General features: G+C 39.2%; 1 protein-coding gene and 1 long non-coding RNA gene across 3 annotated transcripts; one reads left to right on the forward strand and one right to left on the reverse strand.

Annotated features, from left to right (window-relative positions):
* Positions 1 to 7052: 7052 nt before the first annotated feature.
* LOC308693119 lies at positions 7053 to 15133 on the reverse strand. The gene is made up of 3 exons (XR_014030412.1): positions 14811 to 15133; positions 13365 to 13491; positions 7053 to 7657 (listed from the first exon to the last, which is right to left on the reverse strand). It is a non-coding gene; the product is annotated as an uncharacterized lncRNA (long non-coding RNA).
* A 30-nt stretch (positions 15134 to 15163) lies between these two features.
* actb2 (actin, beta 2) lies at positions 15164 to 18914 on the forward strand. Of its 2 annotated transcripts, XM_081378138.1 has the most exons (6): positions 15164 to 15309; positions 16610 to 16739; positions 16856 to 17095; positions 17408 to 17846; positions 17948 to 18129; positions 18218 to 18914. In XM_081378138.1, exons 2-6 carry the CDS (start codon positions 16617 to 16619, stop codon positions 18359 to 18361), a joined length of 1128 nt encoding a protein of 375 aa, XP_081234264.1. In that variant the 5' UTR covers positions 15164 to 15309; positions 16610 to 16616; the 3' UTR covers positions 18362 to 18914. The 2 variants fall into 2 exon arrangements, with proteins under 2 accessions (XP_081234264.1, XP_081234265.1); XM_081378139.1 differs by lacking the exons at positions 15164 to 15309; positions 16610 to 16739 and adding an exon at positions 17194 to 17245 and having other exon boundaries at positions 17007 to 17095.
* Positions 18915 to 19172: the final 258 nt, after the last annotated feature.

Consider the following 19172-nt stretch of genomic DNA (forward strand, 5'->3'; position numbering starts at 1 on the left):
TATCACTGACAGGCAGGGTTGGGGAGTAACGGAATACATGTAACGCCGTTATGTAATCAGGATACAAAAATCCAGTAACTGTAATCCGTTACAGTTACGTCAAAAAACGTAGTAATCAGATTATAGTTACATTTTGAAAAAAGGGGGAATACTTTCAGGATTACAATGGTTTCGTTTAAAACTAAATAAATAAGTATTTTGGCATAATAACACTATATTAAGCGCTGCTTGACTATACAGTAGTTCCTGGTTCTGTTGCCAGTAATGACTCACGTGTGCCACACGCTGGTGCATGCGCAAATAACAGCTTTCTGCAATCTCCTCAGACGCAGATTGAATCACTGCTGCTAGTAGAAACGACGCTGCCTGCGGGTAAAATCGCTTTTAATTCATGTAAATTGCGCTGCTATTTTGTAGAAATTAGGAGAGTAGCTTTTTTAGTACTCAAAATGTCCTTTCTTAATCTTTTCTCGCGTGACGGGATGTTCGCTGTCTAGGTAGGGGAACTCCCACTGCCAACGCCCCAAGTTCAGTCAGGCAAATTAAGAAAGATCACGGCTTTAATCAACATGTAGGCCTATTTTAAATAAACTAAATAAACTAATATGTAGATTGTGTAAAATTTTTAAATGTTGTGTTTTTATTTTTTAGTTAAAAATGAGTTACAAATAAAACAAAATAATCTGTAATACCATACATTAGCCAATAGATGTCTGTATAGCCCTTTACATAAATATATATTAAGGCCTGTGTGTATATTTTGAAAATATTGTACACTGGACCAAATTCTTAATAAATAAAAGTTTTTATTTATTTTTTTAAAAATATAAAAATTTATTTATATACGTGACCTTGAAGTAATTCAAAAGTAATCAGTTACATTACTTTCATATTATAGTACTTGGATTACGTTACTGAATACTTTTTTAATGAAGTAGTTTGTAACTGTAACGGAATACATTTTTAAAGTAACCCTCCCAAGCCTGCTGACAGGATATAATTTTTTTTTATCTTTGCCTATTTTAAAACATTCAAAACATTAAACTAAATTAATTAAAACATTCAACTATAAATTTCTAAAACTGCTGTTTTTTTTAATGGATAGTTCAACCCAAAATGAAATTGGTTCATCATTGACTCACCTTCATATCATTTAAGAATTTCTTTCTTTTGCAGAGAATACAATTAAGATATGTTGAAGAATGCTGGTAACCTATCAAGTTTAATTATCACAGACTTCCATTGTATGGGCAAAATACTAAAACCTTTCTCAAAATATCTTCTTTTATGTTCCACAGAAGAAAGAAAGTCTGGAACAACATGAGGGTGAGTGATGGCAGAATTTTAATTTCTGGGTGGATTATCCCTTTATCATGACTGGCAGTTCCTTATTACATCCGAGTATCAAGTGAGACCCACTCCCTCAGTTTTCACTCACGCACAGCAGATTTTCCGGATGAATGAAACCGGAGAGGGTCAAATGAAACGGGGCTGCACCACAGAACAAATAAAACACAACTCTGCTCTCCTCCTTGGCCCTGGATCCCCTTACACGCTGCCCTTGGCTCCATTGATCTTCGTGTGCAGAGTGTGTCAGAGGGATGAAGAACAGGATCTGAGGAGCTGGAATGCATGTCCTCGAAGCTGCTGATATAGAGATGATAGAGCTCAAGGTCAGGGTGGCAGTAAAACACAGACAATAACCTTTAACAGTTAGTTGATGCATGATGTGTCATTATTAAGAAGAAATGACAAATAACCATTAAGCTAAGCTCCATTATTGACGATAAATTACACTGCAATCGCAATGTCTGACTGAACCAGTTGTCACACTGACATGGTTTCCATTTGGGTGCAGAGTCATGTGGATTTTTGTGGCTGACTAGGGCTCTGCTGTGCCCTCTACCGACACTTTAGTGCAACTGCATCACTTATAATTACTGCCAGGCCACATGTCTGAATACCAAGGACCCAAGAAGTATTTGGACACTTAAGTCTAACACACACACACAAAATGCAACAATGTTATTACTCTGCTATAGGACATCTGTGTAAACTCGATGGGAAATAACTTCATACATGTACTAAAATCCCATTGAGACCAGTTGATTATGTTACTTTGTTAGAAAAGTTAAAATAGTACAAAGGAAAGCTCTAAAGTCATTTGTGGCAGATGCCATTTGATCTGATGCATTATTATCTAATGCAAAACCATTTATACGTTTAAAGTGTGGTGCTTTTTGGGGCAGTTGTATGTACAATGTTTTAAAACTATATTGTTATATCATTTTAATAAAATATTGTGCATAACATGTCTAAATATATATATGCATGCACTCATTATTAATTTGATAATATCAAGCGAGCCCTATAACATCCACTGCCATTCATGCTGTGAATGAGGACTATGAATGACATATCTACTTTTTGAGGTGTAACCAAAGCCTTCATATCATGTGCTTGTCTGAAGATTCCCGCTGGCTTCCCTCCCCCTCTGTCCTCACTCAGCTCTCTGTCTCCACAGGGTAAATAAGGTATTTTATATGCTAATGATATGCTCTGGTCCAACAAAGAGCTTCTGCTCTCACGTGGGGACTGATTCTTTAGACCATTCACAACCAGCTGTTTGCTCTCTTTCTCCACACATATTGGACAAGTTATTAGACATTAAATTAAACTAAATATTTAAAAAGCAGCTCTGAAGAAAACTGCCTCAATTATTGAAGCGGTCTTCTCAACATTGTAATGTTGTAACTCTCTATCATGAATAAAAATTATATTATCATTGACACTGATGCCAGTCAGAGTCTCTTATAAAGTGTCATATCCTTTATATCCCACATCTGTTCAGAGTGATGTTTCATTAACATCTGGCACAGATGGCCAAACACATACTGATCTCAGAGAACAATCTGCAAGGTTCATGTCCATTGTCTCATTTTGGGAGACACTCGTTTTGTTGATTGTCTGATTGTTTACAGTGAAACTGTGCCAAAATCCCTTTCTCTATATTAGGGTTGCCTTCGAACAGTTCTCAGAAAAATAAATAAATAAATAAATAAAATTCTATATATATATATGGTAAAATATGCATGAAAATATGAACAAAACGTTAAAATAGAAGCCTGTACGATGTCCTAAAGCTATTAACCAGCTCACCATGCCCTCATGCAGCCCACTCATGCTTTCCACATGTATCAGAGAGTAGTGGGGGTGACCAGTGGCCAGCTGTAGGCCTGTAGGTTGAAGCTGGTGAAGGAAAGTGGCCTGCAGGCACCACCCTCTCATCTCATGCTGAGCCAAGTCTTTGTGATCTGAGATCCTGGCTTACCACTGCCCATCTGTCCAGCTCCCAAAAACACACATTCGCTCATTCATTAGTCAAACTGCAATCTGCTTTCCGTGGCACACATCTACCTGGCTCCAGTCCACATGTGTTATCATCACATCCCATCAGAGAAACAATATTTGGTCAAAGGGAAGACCCGAGTACTTGAAAAAAAAGAGCACAGCCAGTCTCCTTGCATACAAAACTGATGGTTTATATGTAAATTTAAGTGTATTTTTGGGATGAATCATTGAATAAATGCTCTGAAGGAAGAATTCTGCCATCTATCTGTGGAGAAGTGCTACTGGCAGAGCTGACTGCAGCTTTCTTCTACAGCGGGAAAGAGATTTACTATTAGGCCTCTGCTTAAAACCCTCTCACCGATTCAGGGTTAAATTCTAGGGACAAGGACAATTATTGCCAGGATTTCACCTGGTATACTATCTTGTCGGGAATACAGAGTGCTGAGAAATAATACTTATTTAAATCCTGTCAAATCAAAGTATTTTACTAAAAACATAACATAAAATGTGTACTATGTACATTGAAGGTCTAATAGTTATTTAATTTATTATTATTATTTTTTTTTTTTTTTACATATGATGGGACATAGTAGGACAATATATAAAAAGACAACACCCTATAAACAGAATGAAAGCAACAAAGACAGTAGGTTTTACATGTGATTATATGAAGTGTGGGTATGGTTGTATATCTCTATTCGATCTGTATCTATATGTAAAGAAGAGTGGAAACAAGAAATGCTCCCCTTTCAAGTTTTTTTTCTCTAGATAGCGCAGCATTCCTCACTGATATTAATCACAGAAAACACAAACAAATATTTGAATATGGTAAATGTGTTATTTTAACATCCTCTTCCCTTTGAACTGGCCCAAATATTCCATTTGCTATACGGAAATATCATCTAATATGGGAATTCATGTTCACAGTAATGTGTGGCTCTAGTTGGTCAAACTTCGTTTTTCATAGAATGATTTCTCTTTGGAACACAGGATGAGAGAGAAGAGAGGAGAAGGAGAGACAGAGAAAGTAAAAAAAAAAAAAAAAAATAGAAAGAGAGAGATGGAAAAAAACAGGATAAAGATTTCCAAACATATTTTGCCACTTACCCGCTGTCAACCTTCAATTGCCTTTTTAGGCAGTGTGGCATGTGTTGAAGGCATAGGCGGGATGAGGGTAGTGCTTACCTGTAGTAAACACAACAGTCAACGGGATGGCTAAAGAGATTAGGGGATTGTGGCTTCCCCCAGCTCAATTCAAACAGTCATAAAGTAAAGCAATGTGGCAGCTAATTAGCTGGGACTGTCGGCTCCAAGAGGGAAACCTGTCCTTGGTTACCTGGCCTGAGCTCCTGGCTCTCTCCGCCCCTCCCATCATGCCCACAGACTGGATTTCCTTTTTAGGGCATAGCTGTCACAGACCTTCAGCAGGCTCCTTGCTTCCTTTCCTATTCAATTCACAGTATCCTTTGCCATCTCTCTCTTTCTGTCAGAATCTGTCAAAGTTTCAGAAACATATAAGATATTTGATGCTAATGGTAAACAACTCAAAATAATGATGCATTCAAGTCATGTCGGAAAGATTGTATTTATGAGTTGGAAATTGGAAACTCAGGATTTTCTTTGAGAGTTTCTGAGATGGGAGAGTCAATGAAATGATGGATGACAGTGGAAGTGATTGATGCAGCAGCTGTAGTTGATAGTAAATTTGTTTAAATGTATGAAATTACAATGTATTATTTACAATAAAACTAGTTGTGTTTAGTACAAAATATGATATATTTGATTAATGTGATAGTATCTATGTGATAGTATATATGTGAATAATATGATAGTATAATATATAACAATTGTTTACGGAATCTTTATGAATTGAACACACTTGATGCACATTCTTTATTCATCATTTTGTAAAAGTAGAGTTAAAGCACCTTTTTTGCAGAAAATGGACATGGCCACCAACAAACTGATTTGAACACACCTGACATCATAATTACGAATTCCCAACTAACTTCCCAGGAGGTCTTGAACGCACCAATAGTCCTGATCCACGAGGCCAGTATGTGCACGAGTGACGATGACGAAAATGACGAGTCTCTGAAATGATGATCACAGATATTCAGAGAAAAAAGATTTATGATTTTTTTTGTTGAAAGTGATTTTATCAACAGTTCTTCTGTAACTGCCATCAATCTATAAAATCATCAATGTATATCAAAATGCAAGTTTAAATGTACAGAACTTCTTGAGATAATGCAACATAATATAGTACACTATTTGTTGAAGTGTTCACTTAGGCTAAATATGCACTTAAAATATGAAAAGGATTTGGAAGAAATTTGCCCTGTCACTATTGTCCCTAAACTATATCACTATCACAGACACACTCCTGTTCCAGGGCCTTTAGCCCCAGGTTGCATTTGCAGATTTGTAATCAAAACAAACTTAGTCAGCTCTTTCCTTGACACAAATGATGATGTTTCATCAATATTCAATAGGAAAACTCTCTCTGCAAATGAATATTTCATTTAAACATTCATGACCTCCATCCACACTTTACATGACAATGGTTTTCCACAGTGCTCCTTTTCCTTTCTTACATGAAGCAATATTTACACAGAGTCAAAAACAGGTGAAGTGACGTCAGCCCTCATCCAGTAAACAGAGTCAGCCAGTCAGTCACACATAAAGAGTTGTGGTGGGGATGGGCACACAGTATGAACACAGACCCTCCAGACTTGGTCTGTAGGAAAATAAATACTTTTCTATGGCTTAGCAAGATTATCGCTGCAGTCAAGGTCTGACTGACCCTCTATTGCCTGCGGCAGTTGGCTTGACTGTGTTTTTAGGGAGGGAGGGAGAGAATGAAATGCTGCTGAAAGAGAGGGGATCTCAGGAGCGGAGAGGCTTCCCAGTGCAGAGGCAGAGCTAATAGAGAGAGAGGGTAGGCAAAGGGCCAGCCAGAATACTAAATGTCTCCATTGTAATACCCTAGAAAACAGCAGAGCCCCTAAAAACAGGCGTGCCTCCCCTTTTTCGAATTGTTCATGCACTGGAAAGAGTGCTTACCAGAGAAGGCGTGTGAAAAGCTGATTGCATTACAGTCAAAAAGTAGGTCATGATATGGAAGATTCAGTTCGAGCTTTAACAAAGTCTGAATGTGAATAATTAATAGCATTAAATCCTGGATGACGTGAATCAAATGATTAGACTTAAATGCTAAGTCCCCACTTGAACGCATGATTCCTGAACTGCAAGTGAGGTTTAAAGCTTTCTAAATATCAGCAGCCTTTATGTGCACTTTGCTGCCTCATTACATTGTTAACGGGCCCCCGTCTTCCAGCTGTGTAAAACGAACATTATGTAACATGAGGAAGAGGGAATGTTACTCCTGACCTACATTCTGTATGTTGGGTATGCCTGCACTGAGGGATCTCTTGAACTATAGTGCTCACTCTCACTGTGTTCAGTTTGTTTATGTGTTTAGTCACATCATTTGGAGACCTTAAAAAAAAGTTTTTGGATCCATTAAGGTTTTCCAAATCCCTTATTTTGTGTGTGTGTGTGTGTGTGTGTGTGTGTGTGTGTGTGTGTGTGTGTGTGTGTGTGTGTGTGTGTGTGTGTGTGTGTGTGTGTGTGTGTGTGTGTGTGTGTGTGTGTGTGTGTGTGTGTGTGTGTGTGTGTGTGTTTATTAGTTTTTTTTTACTGGCTACATGAGCTGTATGTGTTTAAACACTAATCAGGTTTATATGGAAGCTTGTCTCCTCCACAGAAAAGGTAATTGTTTATTTTTATCTAACAATTCTGACTTTATAACTCACAGTTCTGAGTTTATATCTCACAATTCTGAGAAAAAATAAAATAAAAACGTGTTATGAACTCTGAATTGCAAAAAAGTCAGAACTGTGAGATAAAAAGCTGCATTTACTTTTTTTTTATTCCATGGTAGAAACAAGCTTCCATATATTTAAATACATATATTTCCCAATGTTTCTTAATACTGTACACTTTGCTCACACACATTAAATGGTTAATGCACATTTGAGTGGTACTGTACACTTTGCTGAGTGGTTGTGTCACGGAGGCTACACCATCGTCCACACCAGACCCTTCAGCACCCACTCGTTCAGCCTCACCTGAATACTAATTGCACAAACCTCCTCCAGCTCATCAGTACACCGCATATAAGCAGTCATACTTCCCTTCACCATTGTCTGGTCTCGTTGATACCTACCGTTCAACTTACCTGACTCTCGACCTGTTTGCTACACATATCAGTTCTGATCATCCATCTTCCACTCATCAGCATCTACAAAGAAACAGAGACTGTTACGATTGAGCTAAGTTAAGTCAAACGATCTGCATACCATCTACTCACCTGTTTGTTTCGCCTGCTCATTAATAAACCTTGTCTACTACATTACCTGTATCCTTCTGTCAGCTGACGTGTTGTTGACTGATACAAGTGCTTAACTCTTAATTACAGGGTCGTCAGGGTCAGCTTTCCATGAGCCTATAAGATTTAGTTACATAAGAGCTGCAGGTAATTCTAGTGGGTGCTCAGGGAACGTCTTACTGTGCCTCCATAGAAGTAGACTTTGACATGGACAAGCATTCACACAAAACCACACTTTTATCCCACTATGTCAAGTTGATGATTACCATGAATATCAACCATATTCACCCTAGCAAATCTTTTGAGTCAAGAATCATGTGCACAGCATATAATTTTCCCCTCTACAGAACAGTTGTGGCATTGTGCAATGAACACGCTGAGACCTAAACATAATTCTTTACAACCCAAACTGGATCTTTATTGGCTAACGTGGTCACTTGCATTTGTTTTTTTTGGCCGAGGGGAAATCTTTCGTGTCTCTCAATCTTAAACATTACTCTGGTTCAGTCAATAATCAACAGCAATTAAACAATCTGCTGAGAGGAATTTACCGCCTCATAAACACAAAGGAAAAGCTGCTGTGGTCACATCCACAAGTCAATTCTGAAGATATATGACTTCTGTTGTAACACAATGCCATTTCCTCTCGCAAATCCAGCTGAAGGAAGTGACAAGCGACCCCAAACTCCTTTAAAAACCTCAGCCGCTGAAGAAACTATTAGCATATTATGTCATGGAACTTTTTGAAGAAAGAGGCAAAACGGAGAGCCGTACGAGCTTACAAGGCAAGAGTCGCACGCCTTCAGAGCCCCAGCAAAACACAAGCTGAGTGTGCAATGAATGAGATGCATGCTTTGATGACTAAGTTTGGCAATCACTACCTGCTAGTCCTCTCCATATATGGAGCCTGAGAAGTTGGAGTTAAAGCTAAGCTCCGCCCACCGGCTCTCTACTAGCAATTGTTTGCTGTCTATACAGTTTAAGGAGGGGATGATGAAAGAACGAGAATGCGTGCATGTTTGTGAGAGGCAGATTAAGAGTGAGACCGATTCTGAAAGGGAATAAGAGACTGTTGATAGTATATCTGTGCTTAATGTATTGTGTCAAGCATAAGTGTGTGAAAGTGCAATGTGAGCGAGTGCTGTTGATAGGACATAGCAAAAAACAGAGAGATGAAATCAGCTATCTGAAGTTGAGACATCATCAGTCATCATTGCTCTGCTAAGACTGACTATATATGGATATGACCTCGCTGTCATCATTTTAAACCACTTCCTACTTACTCATAGTGAGGCAGATTGTAGGCAAACCTTCATTTCTTTTTTCACTAAAAGAATGAACGAGGAACACTCAAAACACAAAAAAGAAATCCAACTGTAACCTAAAGTAAATACTATAAACGGATATCAGGAACTTTACTGTATATTGTGATGGTTGGATTTACATAAGATATTCAAATATGCAAGCATGTGTGAATGAAAGAGATTGTTTTCTATTGGTTTAATCCAGAAGTAAAAAATCTTATTTCTTTAATCAAAACTCCCCAGTATCTTTGACCAAGCGCTGCTTCATTCATAGGGCCCAGAAGTTTCAATCTGATTTCCATGAGAAAGCCCCATGTGACAAAGGCCTTGAATTCTTGACATTGTTACCATGTGACACACTTAAAGATTTCCTTTTATGGCGGTTGCTGTTACATCGACCAGAGGGCGAGGCCTATCACAGTGCACAAACGCTCTACAGCAAAAGCCCTTGAGGAAATAAATATGAAGAATCCTTTTGCGGACAAAGTTTGAGGAGGAAAATGCAGCACATGCCAAGCAGGATTTCTTGCTATATTGTATCTTATCTCTCGGCATCTAAATTCTTAACATATCTGGTGATGTCATGGGTTTCTGTCATATTTAAATGACAAACATAGTTTCACAGGCCTGAATGTGTATATTTTACTTTAACAAAACATGCTTTCATACTTATTTACATGTAAATGACGCTATATTACACTAGTTAAATGTACATTACGTGTACGTTTTTCATACATTTACAAAAGATACTCTTTCCGCTGGGCATTATTCAGAGCTCTGCGCCACACCTGTGCCGAAAAAGCTCCCAAATTGTTCTACAAGAAAGGACTTGTATATTGCTTCTCATTCACAATCAGTGCCTCTGGAGTCACTGAAGAAAGAGCAAAAGACTTGTAAGGATTGTGGCAAAAGTTTACCAGTCATAACAAACCTCAGTATAAGGTTACGTTAATGTTATGTTCAGCTAAGTCACAAAATAAAGTAATTTTTTTTTTTTTTTTGCATTACATTAATGACTTATAAAATGAGCTGCACATATATGCCTTTATAAACTTAGACCAGATTCAGCTAAAAGTAATTAGGTGGGCAGCTGTTTACAAAGTCATCAAAAAACAGTTTGTGTGCTGTAATGTTGCTTTTTACACATCAGTATGAGAGTGAGGCACATACTACTCAGATGTACATTCCTGAGTAAAGCTCTCTCCACACCAACATATTTGAATGTGATTTCCTGTGCAAACTTGCAAAAGAAATGACATCCCTTTAAAAAAATCACTTCCTGTAAGACATGCGTAGATCATTTCCTTATTTGGCAACTAACAATGGCCTCTAGTTTTCAGGCTGTGGAATTTGAATCTTTTAAGGAAGGAGCTGTATTTTAATGAACATATTTTCTTGACTGAGTCAAATCTGGATCTTTTTAAAGTCAAAGTTAAGAAAAATCTGTGTTAGGGAGAATGGCAATTGTTTAGTAGTTAATTATTAGGTCAATGCTCAGCTGTTGGTTAGACTGACAGAGGTATTAAATCTCAGTGGAGAGTTGGTGTATGTTTTGTGCACGGATGAGTCAATATAGGTCTCTGCCAATATTAATGTTGGACTTGAGACAAAACTGTTAGTCTAGCCAGAGATGTTGTGAGTGCCACACCTCATCAGTTTCACACAGGTATCACTCAGGAATGGCAGATATTTCATGCACAAGTGACATTCATTGAAACTCTTGAGAATAAAAGGTCTCATGAATAGGGTAATTACAAAATGACAGCAAGGTTTCATTACAATATTTAGATATAGGTTCTGGTGGAGCCAACATGACTGACATGATTAGCATAGGCTAGTCTGGTCATTTTTAAAAACATTTTCTGAAGACAAAGCTTTCTTGTGCTAAACTTGCTGAAGTTATGCTACAGTATTCTGCTTTGCTGCTAGGGCGCTGTTATGCTGTTCTACGTAGTCTAGTCAAGTCAAGTCACCTTCATTTATATAGCGCTTTTTTACAATACAGATTGTTTTAAAGCAGCTTTACAGTGATAATAGGAAATTAATGCAACAAATATTGTTTTGGCTGTACAGCAACTCTATAAGAAAGTCATTGTCCAGCTTAAGGGAGTTTTTGATTGATAAATTTTTTGTTATAGTTTCTAAGTGGTCCTTAACTTGCCCAATTTAACAGAGCCCACCATAATGTTTCTATGAAATTTGCATGATATCATCATGCAATTTCCATAGAATAAACTGTGCAGGACCAATTATCAGCTAAAGTTGAATAATTATGGTTAAGGGGTTGAGCGCTATGAGCAATAGTAGTACATGCTTTAGCCCCACTAATCGTGACATTTTGTATGTGCTATTCAGGGTATGAAATGATGATTTGCAACTAATGAGAGCAAATGTTCTGAAAGGATCATCTCCATTTTGCATTAAGTGTATGTTTGACCAAAGGTCATGAATGTCGAAACTGCTCTCAGATATATAAAATTCTGTTAGAGTGCAGGATCTCTTTCCTGCTGGCATTACTCGACTTCCTGTGGCAGGCTTAAGCTATGCTGCTTGGCACAGTAATCTCTCCCATGCTGGTTTAAAGGCTGACTAAGTCTGGAGTGTGGACGGGCACGTCTGACTCATTCCAGGGCCAATCCCTGCTCAGCCCTCCTCTTGCGAGCAGACAGATGGTGGAGGGTAGATTAGCAGGCCTAGGGTCCTAGTAGAAAAGCAGATATTGCTAGACCCACACTGTAGGCCCATCTCACATCCCCCTCTAGCTCTGGGTAAATCCCAGTGCATTTTGAGAAGAAAATTGCAGGCCACACAGTATACCAAAGTAGCCACTAGGCATGAATGAATCCTGCATTCCAGTATGTTAAATGCTCATAAGCATGCATTGAGAATGCCTGGGCTTAAAATGGTAAATATGGTTGTAATGCAATATCTGAAGCAGCACGCATATATTCTATCAATATAAGTTATTTATATCTCAGTCACAGGGAATGACCCCCTGCTGTAGTCACAGTGGGGTGCTAATAAGCCACTGATCTCCACTGATCAGTCAGCACTGGAGTGAGCAGAATGTTCTAAGTACACATTCTACTACAAGAAGGTGCCAAAACATATGCAGCATTAATTGGAGAGTTCACCCAAAAATTGTTATTATCATGTCGTCCCAAACTTGTATGACATTTTCTTTCCTCTGTGGAACACAAAAGAAGGTATTTTGAATAAGGTGTTTTTGTCTGAATGTTTTTAAAGAACTGTGTTTGACCCTAGAATGACTGTTTTTGGAATGTATGGACCAAATCATTCAACAGTTGAAACATTCTTCTTTAATGTTCCAAGAAATAAAGGCATGCAGGATTGGAACAACATTAGGGTCAGCGAGTAATGACAAAGTTTTCATTTTTGCTGAACTATGATGAAAATGACAAACACTAGGTGGGTACACAAAACTATATGTTGAAAAATGTGTGCAGACAGCCATAAATGGAAACTCTCTACAAAGTTATTGCAGCAAAGAGGAAATGAAAATTTGGTATGGTAAGAGAGAACAGTCACAACTGTTATGCTGAGGAACACAAAAATGAGGAACGGTGTTTTATTTTCTTGGTCAGTATCAAATCCTGTTGCAAGTGGTTTGACAGCATAAATAAAGATATAAAACATTCACTGTCTGCTTTAGTCACTTTGGGAAATCATTTGGTTGAATGTAAAACCACCATAAATGTATCTCAAATCAAGCTTTCGCACATAATACTTGAGTCAGAGCAAAAACTGCATATAAGGAGACAGATGAGCGCATATGAATCCATTTGGGCCATAAAATGGGGGCTAATCCAATCTAAGAGGCCAGCTGGCAGTATAAATGTGACTTCCTTTCTAGCTTGAGTATTTGACTTTACTTACACACCATCAAGAAACCAAATATAAGTGAATCTAAAATCAATCTGTGGCAAATGGTGGCCTTCTGCTCAGCTTAAACGCTTGTTTCAAGATGAAAGTGTTTCTGTTTAACACTAAGGAAAAGGAAAAAAACAGGCTAGTTTGGTGATTTGAATTGTTAAACTGAGTTTCATGCCAGACAGCAAACTACTAAATGCAACAGATTTCACAAAAGCAACACGCCCAGAAAGTGGTCCTTTGAGAAGAACTTCATGAATATATTTCTTATTATCATGTAGTGTGTTAGGAGAGCTTTGGTATCACAAGTTAGACAAGAACTCTAAAGAACAATGACATTATCATGGTGACAACCCACAGCATAATTTCTATTGCTTTGGATATCTTATGTCATGGGGCAAAGCTGAAGATCATTAGGACAGTACCTTATTTAGAGATAAATGGGAGCGCTGAAATGGGGGAAGGCAGGCTGCTATCAGGGAAGGGTGGTGGTCCTCAGGGGAACTATGGACTCACAAAAGCACATCTGCTGTAACAAGACCCCAGTCCAACCTACAAAAGTTACAAAGAGAAGCATGGATGTTCAAAGTAAAAAAAAAAAAAACTGCCTGCATTGTAAGATTTATATCACATCACATTAACCATAGTTTGATGCCTAGTTTCTATTTGCAAATGGTGTGTTTATAAGGGGGTATGGATGTTTGGCATTCTTTAAAAGAAATGTTGGGGGATGGGAGGAAGAGACCTGATGAGTCCTTAATGATGTCCTGTTTGTAGATAAATCTTTCCTACTTTTATGCTTATAACCATTTTTTTTATTAAATCTCCTAATGCCACGCATTTCTGTTTAATTGCTGATGCTACAATAATAATACACAAATATTTATATTTGTTGTGCATTGATAAGCCATAATCTATACTCAACTTATCACATCTAAGAACTTATATCAAAGAAACTCATTGTACTTTTGTACAAAAAAAGCACTTGAAATGTAAAAAACACTTTTGTCAAATGTGCTGTAAATGTTTTGAAGACAAAATAAATATGATTCACAAAACCACACTGTCCTCGGTATCAGCAAAAGATTTGACATCAGTTGTTTTTGTTTATAACTCCCATCGAAGGCCATGTGCATTACTCCCAAGTTACACATCACAAAGTCACATGTAGCTTTGCCAACATCACTTCTGCTCAATCACAGCCTTATCTATTATTCAGACTGTGCAACATCTGAAATAAGCAAGACATATTTTGTTTATGAAGTTGACCGTGAATATCTTTACCGTTTTTTTAAACAACAAAAACAATGTTCTGAAGAATTATCATTATTATACATCTATCCAAACAAAAAGTCAAAGTTCATATGCATGATGATACATCAATAATGTGTAATATATTTTTGAACGAGAAACCAGACTTGCCTATGAAACATCTACAAGAGAACATTAAATTGGTCAAGACCAAGACTTGAATGTTGACATTTGACGTCATGTCTAATATAAACCTGGGCTAGGCCCACTTACAGCCATCAACAACTACTATACCTTTATCATCATCACCATGTAACATGCACACACCTATGCATGTAAAAATACTCCTGTAAAACAGGGAGTTTTGCTTAGGCAACTCATAATTACACAACAGGAATGCAAAGCCCCATTCATTCCAAGTTTCATTACAATTTCTTTGAAAACATTACCTAATGAGCTCAGACCAGTTAGTCGCTCCTACAGGAAACAACAGTCTTGTTACTTGGTTATCATAATTTCAATGAAAAATACCCCTACTTTGCATTGAAAAGTACTTGGTAGATTCCCACACAGAAGTATAATGGTATTATTGTGAATACAATAAGAAGTAAATGACCTACAGAGCTGTTGCTGTAGATTGAAAACACAGCACAGGACCATGAAGGTGTCACTGTCCACCACTATGTAGACCAATACTAGCACTTGTAACCTTGCACAGACTTTTTGAAAGGTATGATGAGTCTTAGCGTCGTTATCACAACAAAATACGAAATTACGTATGACCATTTATTACAATGCGCAGATAAAATGGTCACTTTTGATCAAAATCGCCTAGGCCTTATACTTCAGCTAGTCTAGCTTCCCCTTCTTTCACTCTCAAGTTGCAAGAAAGCAAGTGTAGCAATGTGCACGCGACAGCCGGGTGTGTGACGCTGCACCAATCAGAGAGCAGAGCTTCGAAAGTTTACCTTTTATGGCTAGAGCCGGGCATATGCTGCCGTATAAAAGAGCGCGCCCAGCTTTTCGTCCTCACTTTGAGCTCCTCCACACGCAGCTAGTGCGGAATATCATCAGCTTGTAACCAATTCTCTAAAGTCGACAAACCCCCCCAAACCTAAGGTGAGTTAATTTTTCAGCTTTTAAAGCCTTTTATTGTATTTTTAGTTCATTAATATTAATTTAAATGTTTAACTAGAATGAATAAATAAAACTGGTTAAAGTCTTTTGACCAAGTTACCGGTCTTTTTGCTGTTAAATACTAACTCCTGCTTAAAAACGGCAGTTATTCTCTAGTATGTGGTTATTTTTATGTAACGTTAAATGATTGCTGTATTCTCATAACTTAATGTACTGGACCATGTCAGTAGGAAGTGACGGTAACCGTTGTAGACACGACATTGAATGGGCCGGTGTGAAATAAGCGTTTAAGTTAACGTTACGTCTCTCAACATTAAGATGCGCTCTGGTTAACCGTGCTTCAACAGCATTAACATGACTCTACAGTTTTAAGGGTGTTCGTGAGGCATGTTGTACACTTGATGGATAGCCGGCATGGGAAGCTCTTTGTGCTGCAGCAGGGTGTGACCTACTTTAGCTAGCCGGCTAACCAGCTTTCACCTCCTGTGAATCTGACATCTAAGTTACTTGCAGTTATTCGATCTCTAAATAATCAAAGACTAATTAGTTCGCTTTCATCACAACCAACCGTTTTAGTGAATATTGACGCTTTAAATCGTAGTGTGCAGCCCCTCAGTCTTTCATTAAGACTGAAGATTAGTGAAGCACTTCATATTCACGTTTCGAAAAATAAGGTGTGGTCAGTTTTAACAGTTGGTGTAAATTTTGTTCTGGCTGCAAGTAAAGTTTTATAATCGTGTCGAACACTAACTTCGCTTAAATCTCATTGATAAGATTATAATATAAACTGAATCTGCTGATGATGGTGCTTTGGCGTGAAGTCTGCTCTCTGGAGTCATTGAACTGACTGCAGATCTGTGACGCAGTAATGTTGGGCAGACACCCGTCGAAATTCGGTTGTGTAGCATTGATACCAGGCGAGAATGGAAGAGGATGTAAAACTTAATTCTTGTAGAATTTAGGGAGTGTCCCTGGCGTGATGAATTTCGAAATCTGTTCCTTTTTACTGAACTCTGACTCTGGCTGAGTGCCACACCGCCGGCAGCCGCAAAGCGGCTCAATCCATTGCCTTTTATGGTAATAACTAGAGAATGCAGAGGGACTTCCTTTGTCTGGCATATCTGAGGCGCGTACTGTCACTCTAGCACCCGCTAGCGGTCAGACTGTAGAATGCAGCACGAAACAGGAAGTTGACTCAACATGGTCACATGCTCACTCACTGACACTTTCTTTCATCGCAACGGTGCACTTCTAAAACTTTTTCTCTCTCTCTCTTTTACAGTTTAGCCATGGATGATGAAATTGCCGCACTGGTTGTTGACAACGGATCCGGTATGTGCAAAGCCGGATTCGCTGGAGATGATGCTCCCCGTGCTGTCTTCCCATCCATCGTGGGTCGCCCCAGACATCAGGTGAGAGGCAGAGGATAAATAGATTTGGGCTGAGAATTATTTTCATACTTTAAAAGTGAATTAACTTCCAGTTCCTAAACGTTTTACAAAAATTAACATTGCTTTCTTTGTTACAGGGTGTCATGGTTGGTATGGGACAGAAGGACAGCTATGTTGGTGATGAGGCTCAGAGCAAGAGAGGTATCCTGACTCTGAAGTACCCCATTGAGCACGGTATTGTCACCAACTGGGACGATATGGAGAAGATCTGGCATCACACCTTCTACAATGAGCTGCGTGTTGCCCCAGAGGAGCACCCCGTCCTGCTCACAGAGGCCCCCCTGAACCCCAAGGCCAACAGGGAAAAGATGACACAGGTTGGTTTTTTGCTAGCAAATGGTGCATTGAAGTCTCTTGTCTGGCCTGTCCTGTTATGTCATTTTAAGTTCTCCTTTTCATTCATCACTTCCTCCAGGCTTTGTTTCCTCTGAGCTCCTGAGTTTCTCATCTTTTGCTGGAAGCAGCAGGTTATCTATACTTCTGCCTGCCTGTTTTGCAGTCTCCTGCACTCTTATTCTTTGTGCACTTTTGTTTCTTTACTCTGGATTTCCAACTAACCCCTGCATGGATGTGTGGATGGTGTGCTGTAAATATTTGAGCATCCGTTAACCTGTCCTCTCTCTTTCCAGATCATGTTCGAGACCTTCAACACCCCCGCCATGTACGTTGCCATCCAGGCTGTGTTGTCCCTGTATGCCTCTGGTCGTACCACTGGTATCGTGATGGACTCTGGTGATGGTGTCACCCACACTGTGCCCATCTACGAGGGTTACGCCCTGCCCCATGCCATCCTCCGTCTGGACTTGGCTGGCCGTGACCTGACTGACTACCTCATGAAGATCCTGACCGAGAGAGGTTACAGCTTCACCACCACAGCTGAGAGGGAAATTGTCCGTGACATCAAGGAGAAGCTCTGCTATGTGGCTCTTGACTTCGAGCAGGAGATGGGCACCGCTGCCTCCTCCTCCTCCCTGGAGAAGAGCTATGAGCTGCCTGACGGACAGGTCATCACCATTGGCAATGAGAGGTTCAGGTGCCCAGAGGCCCTGTTCCAGCCATCCTTCTTGGGTAGGTTTCCTGACAGACATTACCTGGTGTGTGCATGTACACCAGATTTCATTTGAAGGAGAGTACAAGAACGCTGATTAACCATTTGTCTTGCTCTACAGGTATGGAGTCTTGCGGTATCCATGAGACCACCTTCAACTCCATCATGAAGTGTGACGTTGACATCCGTAAGGACCTGTATGCCAACACTGTATTGTCTGGTGGTACCACCATGTACCCTGGCATTGCTGACAGGATGCAGAAGGAGATCACATCCCTGGCCCCTAGCACAATGAAAATCAAGGTGAGCTTTGACCCTTGCCTTTCATATCAGTCTGTAACTGAACACACATGGCAAGTCTGCGTTGTGCTTACTGTCTGTTTCTCCTCAGATCATTGCCCCACCTGAGCGTAAATACTCTGTCTGGATCGGAGGTTCCATCCTGGCCTCCCTGTCCACCTTCCAGCAGATGTGGATTAGCAAGCAGGAGTACGACGAGTCTGGACCATCCATTGTCCACCGCAAATGCTTCTAAACGGACTGTTACCACTTCACGCCGACTCAAAATGCGCAGAGAAAAACTTCAAACGACAACATTGGCATGGCTTTTGTTATTTTTGGCGCTTGACTCAGGATCTAAAAACTGGAACGGTGAAGGTGACGGCAAGTTTTTTTTGGCAAATAAGCATCCCCGAAGTTCTACAATGCATCTGAGGACTCAATGGTTTTGTTTTGTTTCTTTAGTCATTCCAAATGTTTGTTAAATGCATTGTTCCGAAACTTATTTGCCTCTATGAAGGCTGCCCAGTAATTGGGAGCATACGTTACATTGTAGTATTGTATGTAAATTATGTAACAAAACTGTCTGGTTTTTGTACTTTCAGCCTTAAAATCTTGGGTTACTTTTTTTTTTTTTTTTCTTTGTTCCAAAAAAACGAAGCTTTACCATTCAAGATGTAAAGGTTTCCATTCCCCTGGGCATATTGTAAAAGCTGTGTGGAACGTGGCGGTGCCAGACACTTGGTGGGGCCAACCTGTACACTGACTAATTCAATTCCAATAAAAGTGCACATGTGTAAGACATCCTATTCCTGTGTGACTTCCTGTGTTGGTGCTGAATGAACTTGCTCTGAAGTATCTTGGTAGACTCTTAATAAAACTAGTCTCACTTTTCTTGGTGTTATATCCATTTTAGAAATTGGACTATTCTCTAACATTCAGTTCTAGAGGACTTAAAGTTAAATGGGTTGTCATGACCTGACTTAAGTTGGGTATTGTAGGGGGCTTTAACAAACTTAATACTATTTTGAAGTCATCAAAATGGTGTACATGCAAAATAACTTGCT

This window comes from Scardinius erythrophthalmus, assembly GCF_964197995.2.
Source record: "Scardinius erythrophthalmus genome assembly, chromosome: 1".
Taxonomy (NCBI): domain Eukaryota; kingdom Metazoa; phylum Chordata; class Actinopteri; order Cypriniformes; family Leuciscidae; genus Scardinius; species Scardinius erythrophthalmus.

Excerpts from the sequence above, each read along its gene's own strand:
- actb2 (XM_081378138.1), top strand. The coding sequence starts at position 16,617 with ATGGATGATGAAATTGCCGCACTGGTTGTTGACAACGGATCCGGTATG. Across the intron at positions 17,096-17,407 it reads ACAGGGAAAAGATGACACAG|ATCATGTTCGAGACCTTCAA; the intron begins GTTGGTTTTTTG and ends CTCTCTTTCCAG. Across the intron at positions 17,847-17,947 it reads GTTCCAGCCATCCTTCTTGG|GTATGGAGTCTTGCGGTATC; the intron begins GTAGGTTTCCTG and ends CTTGCTCTACAG.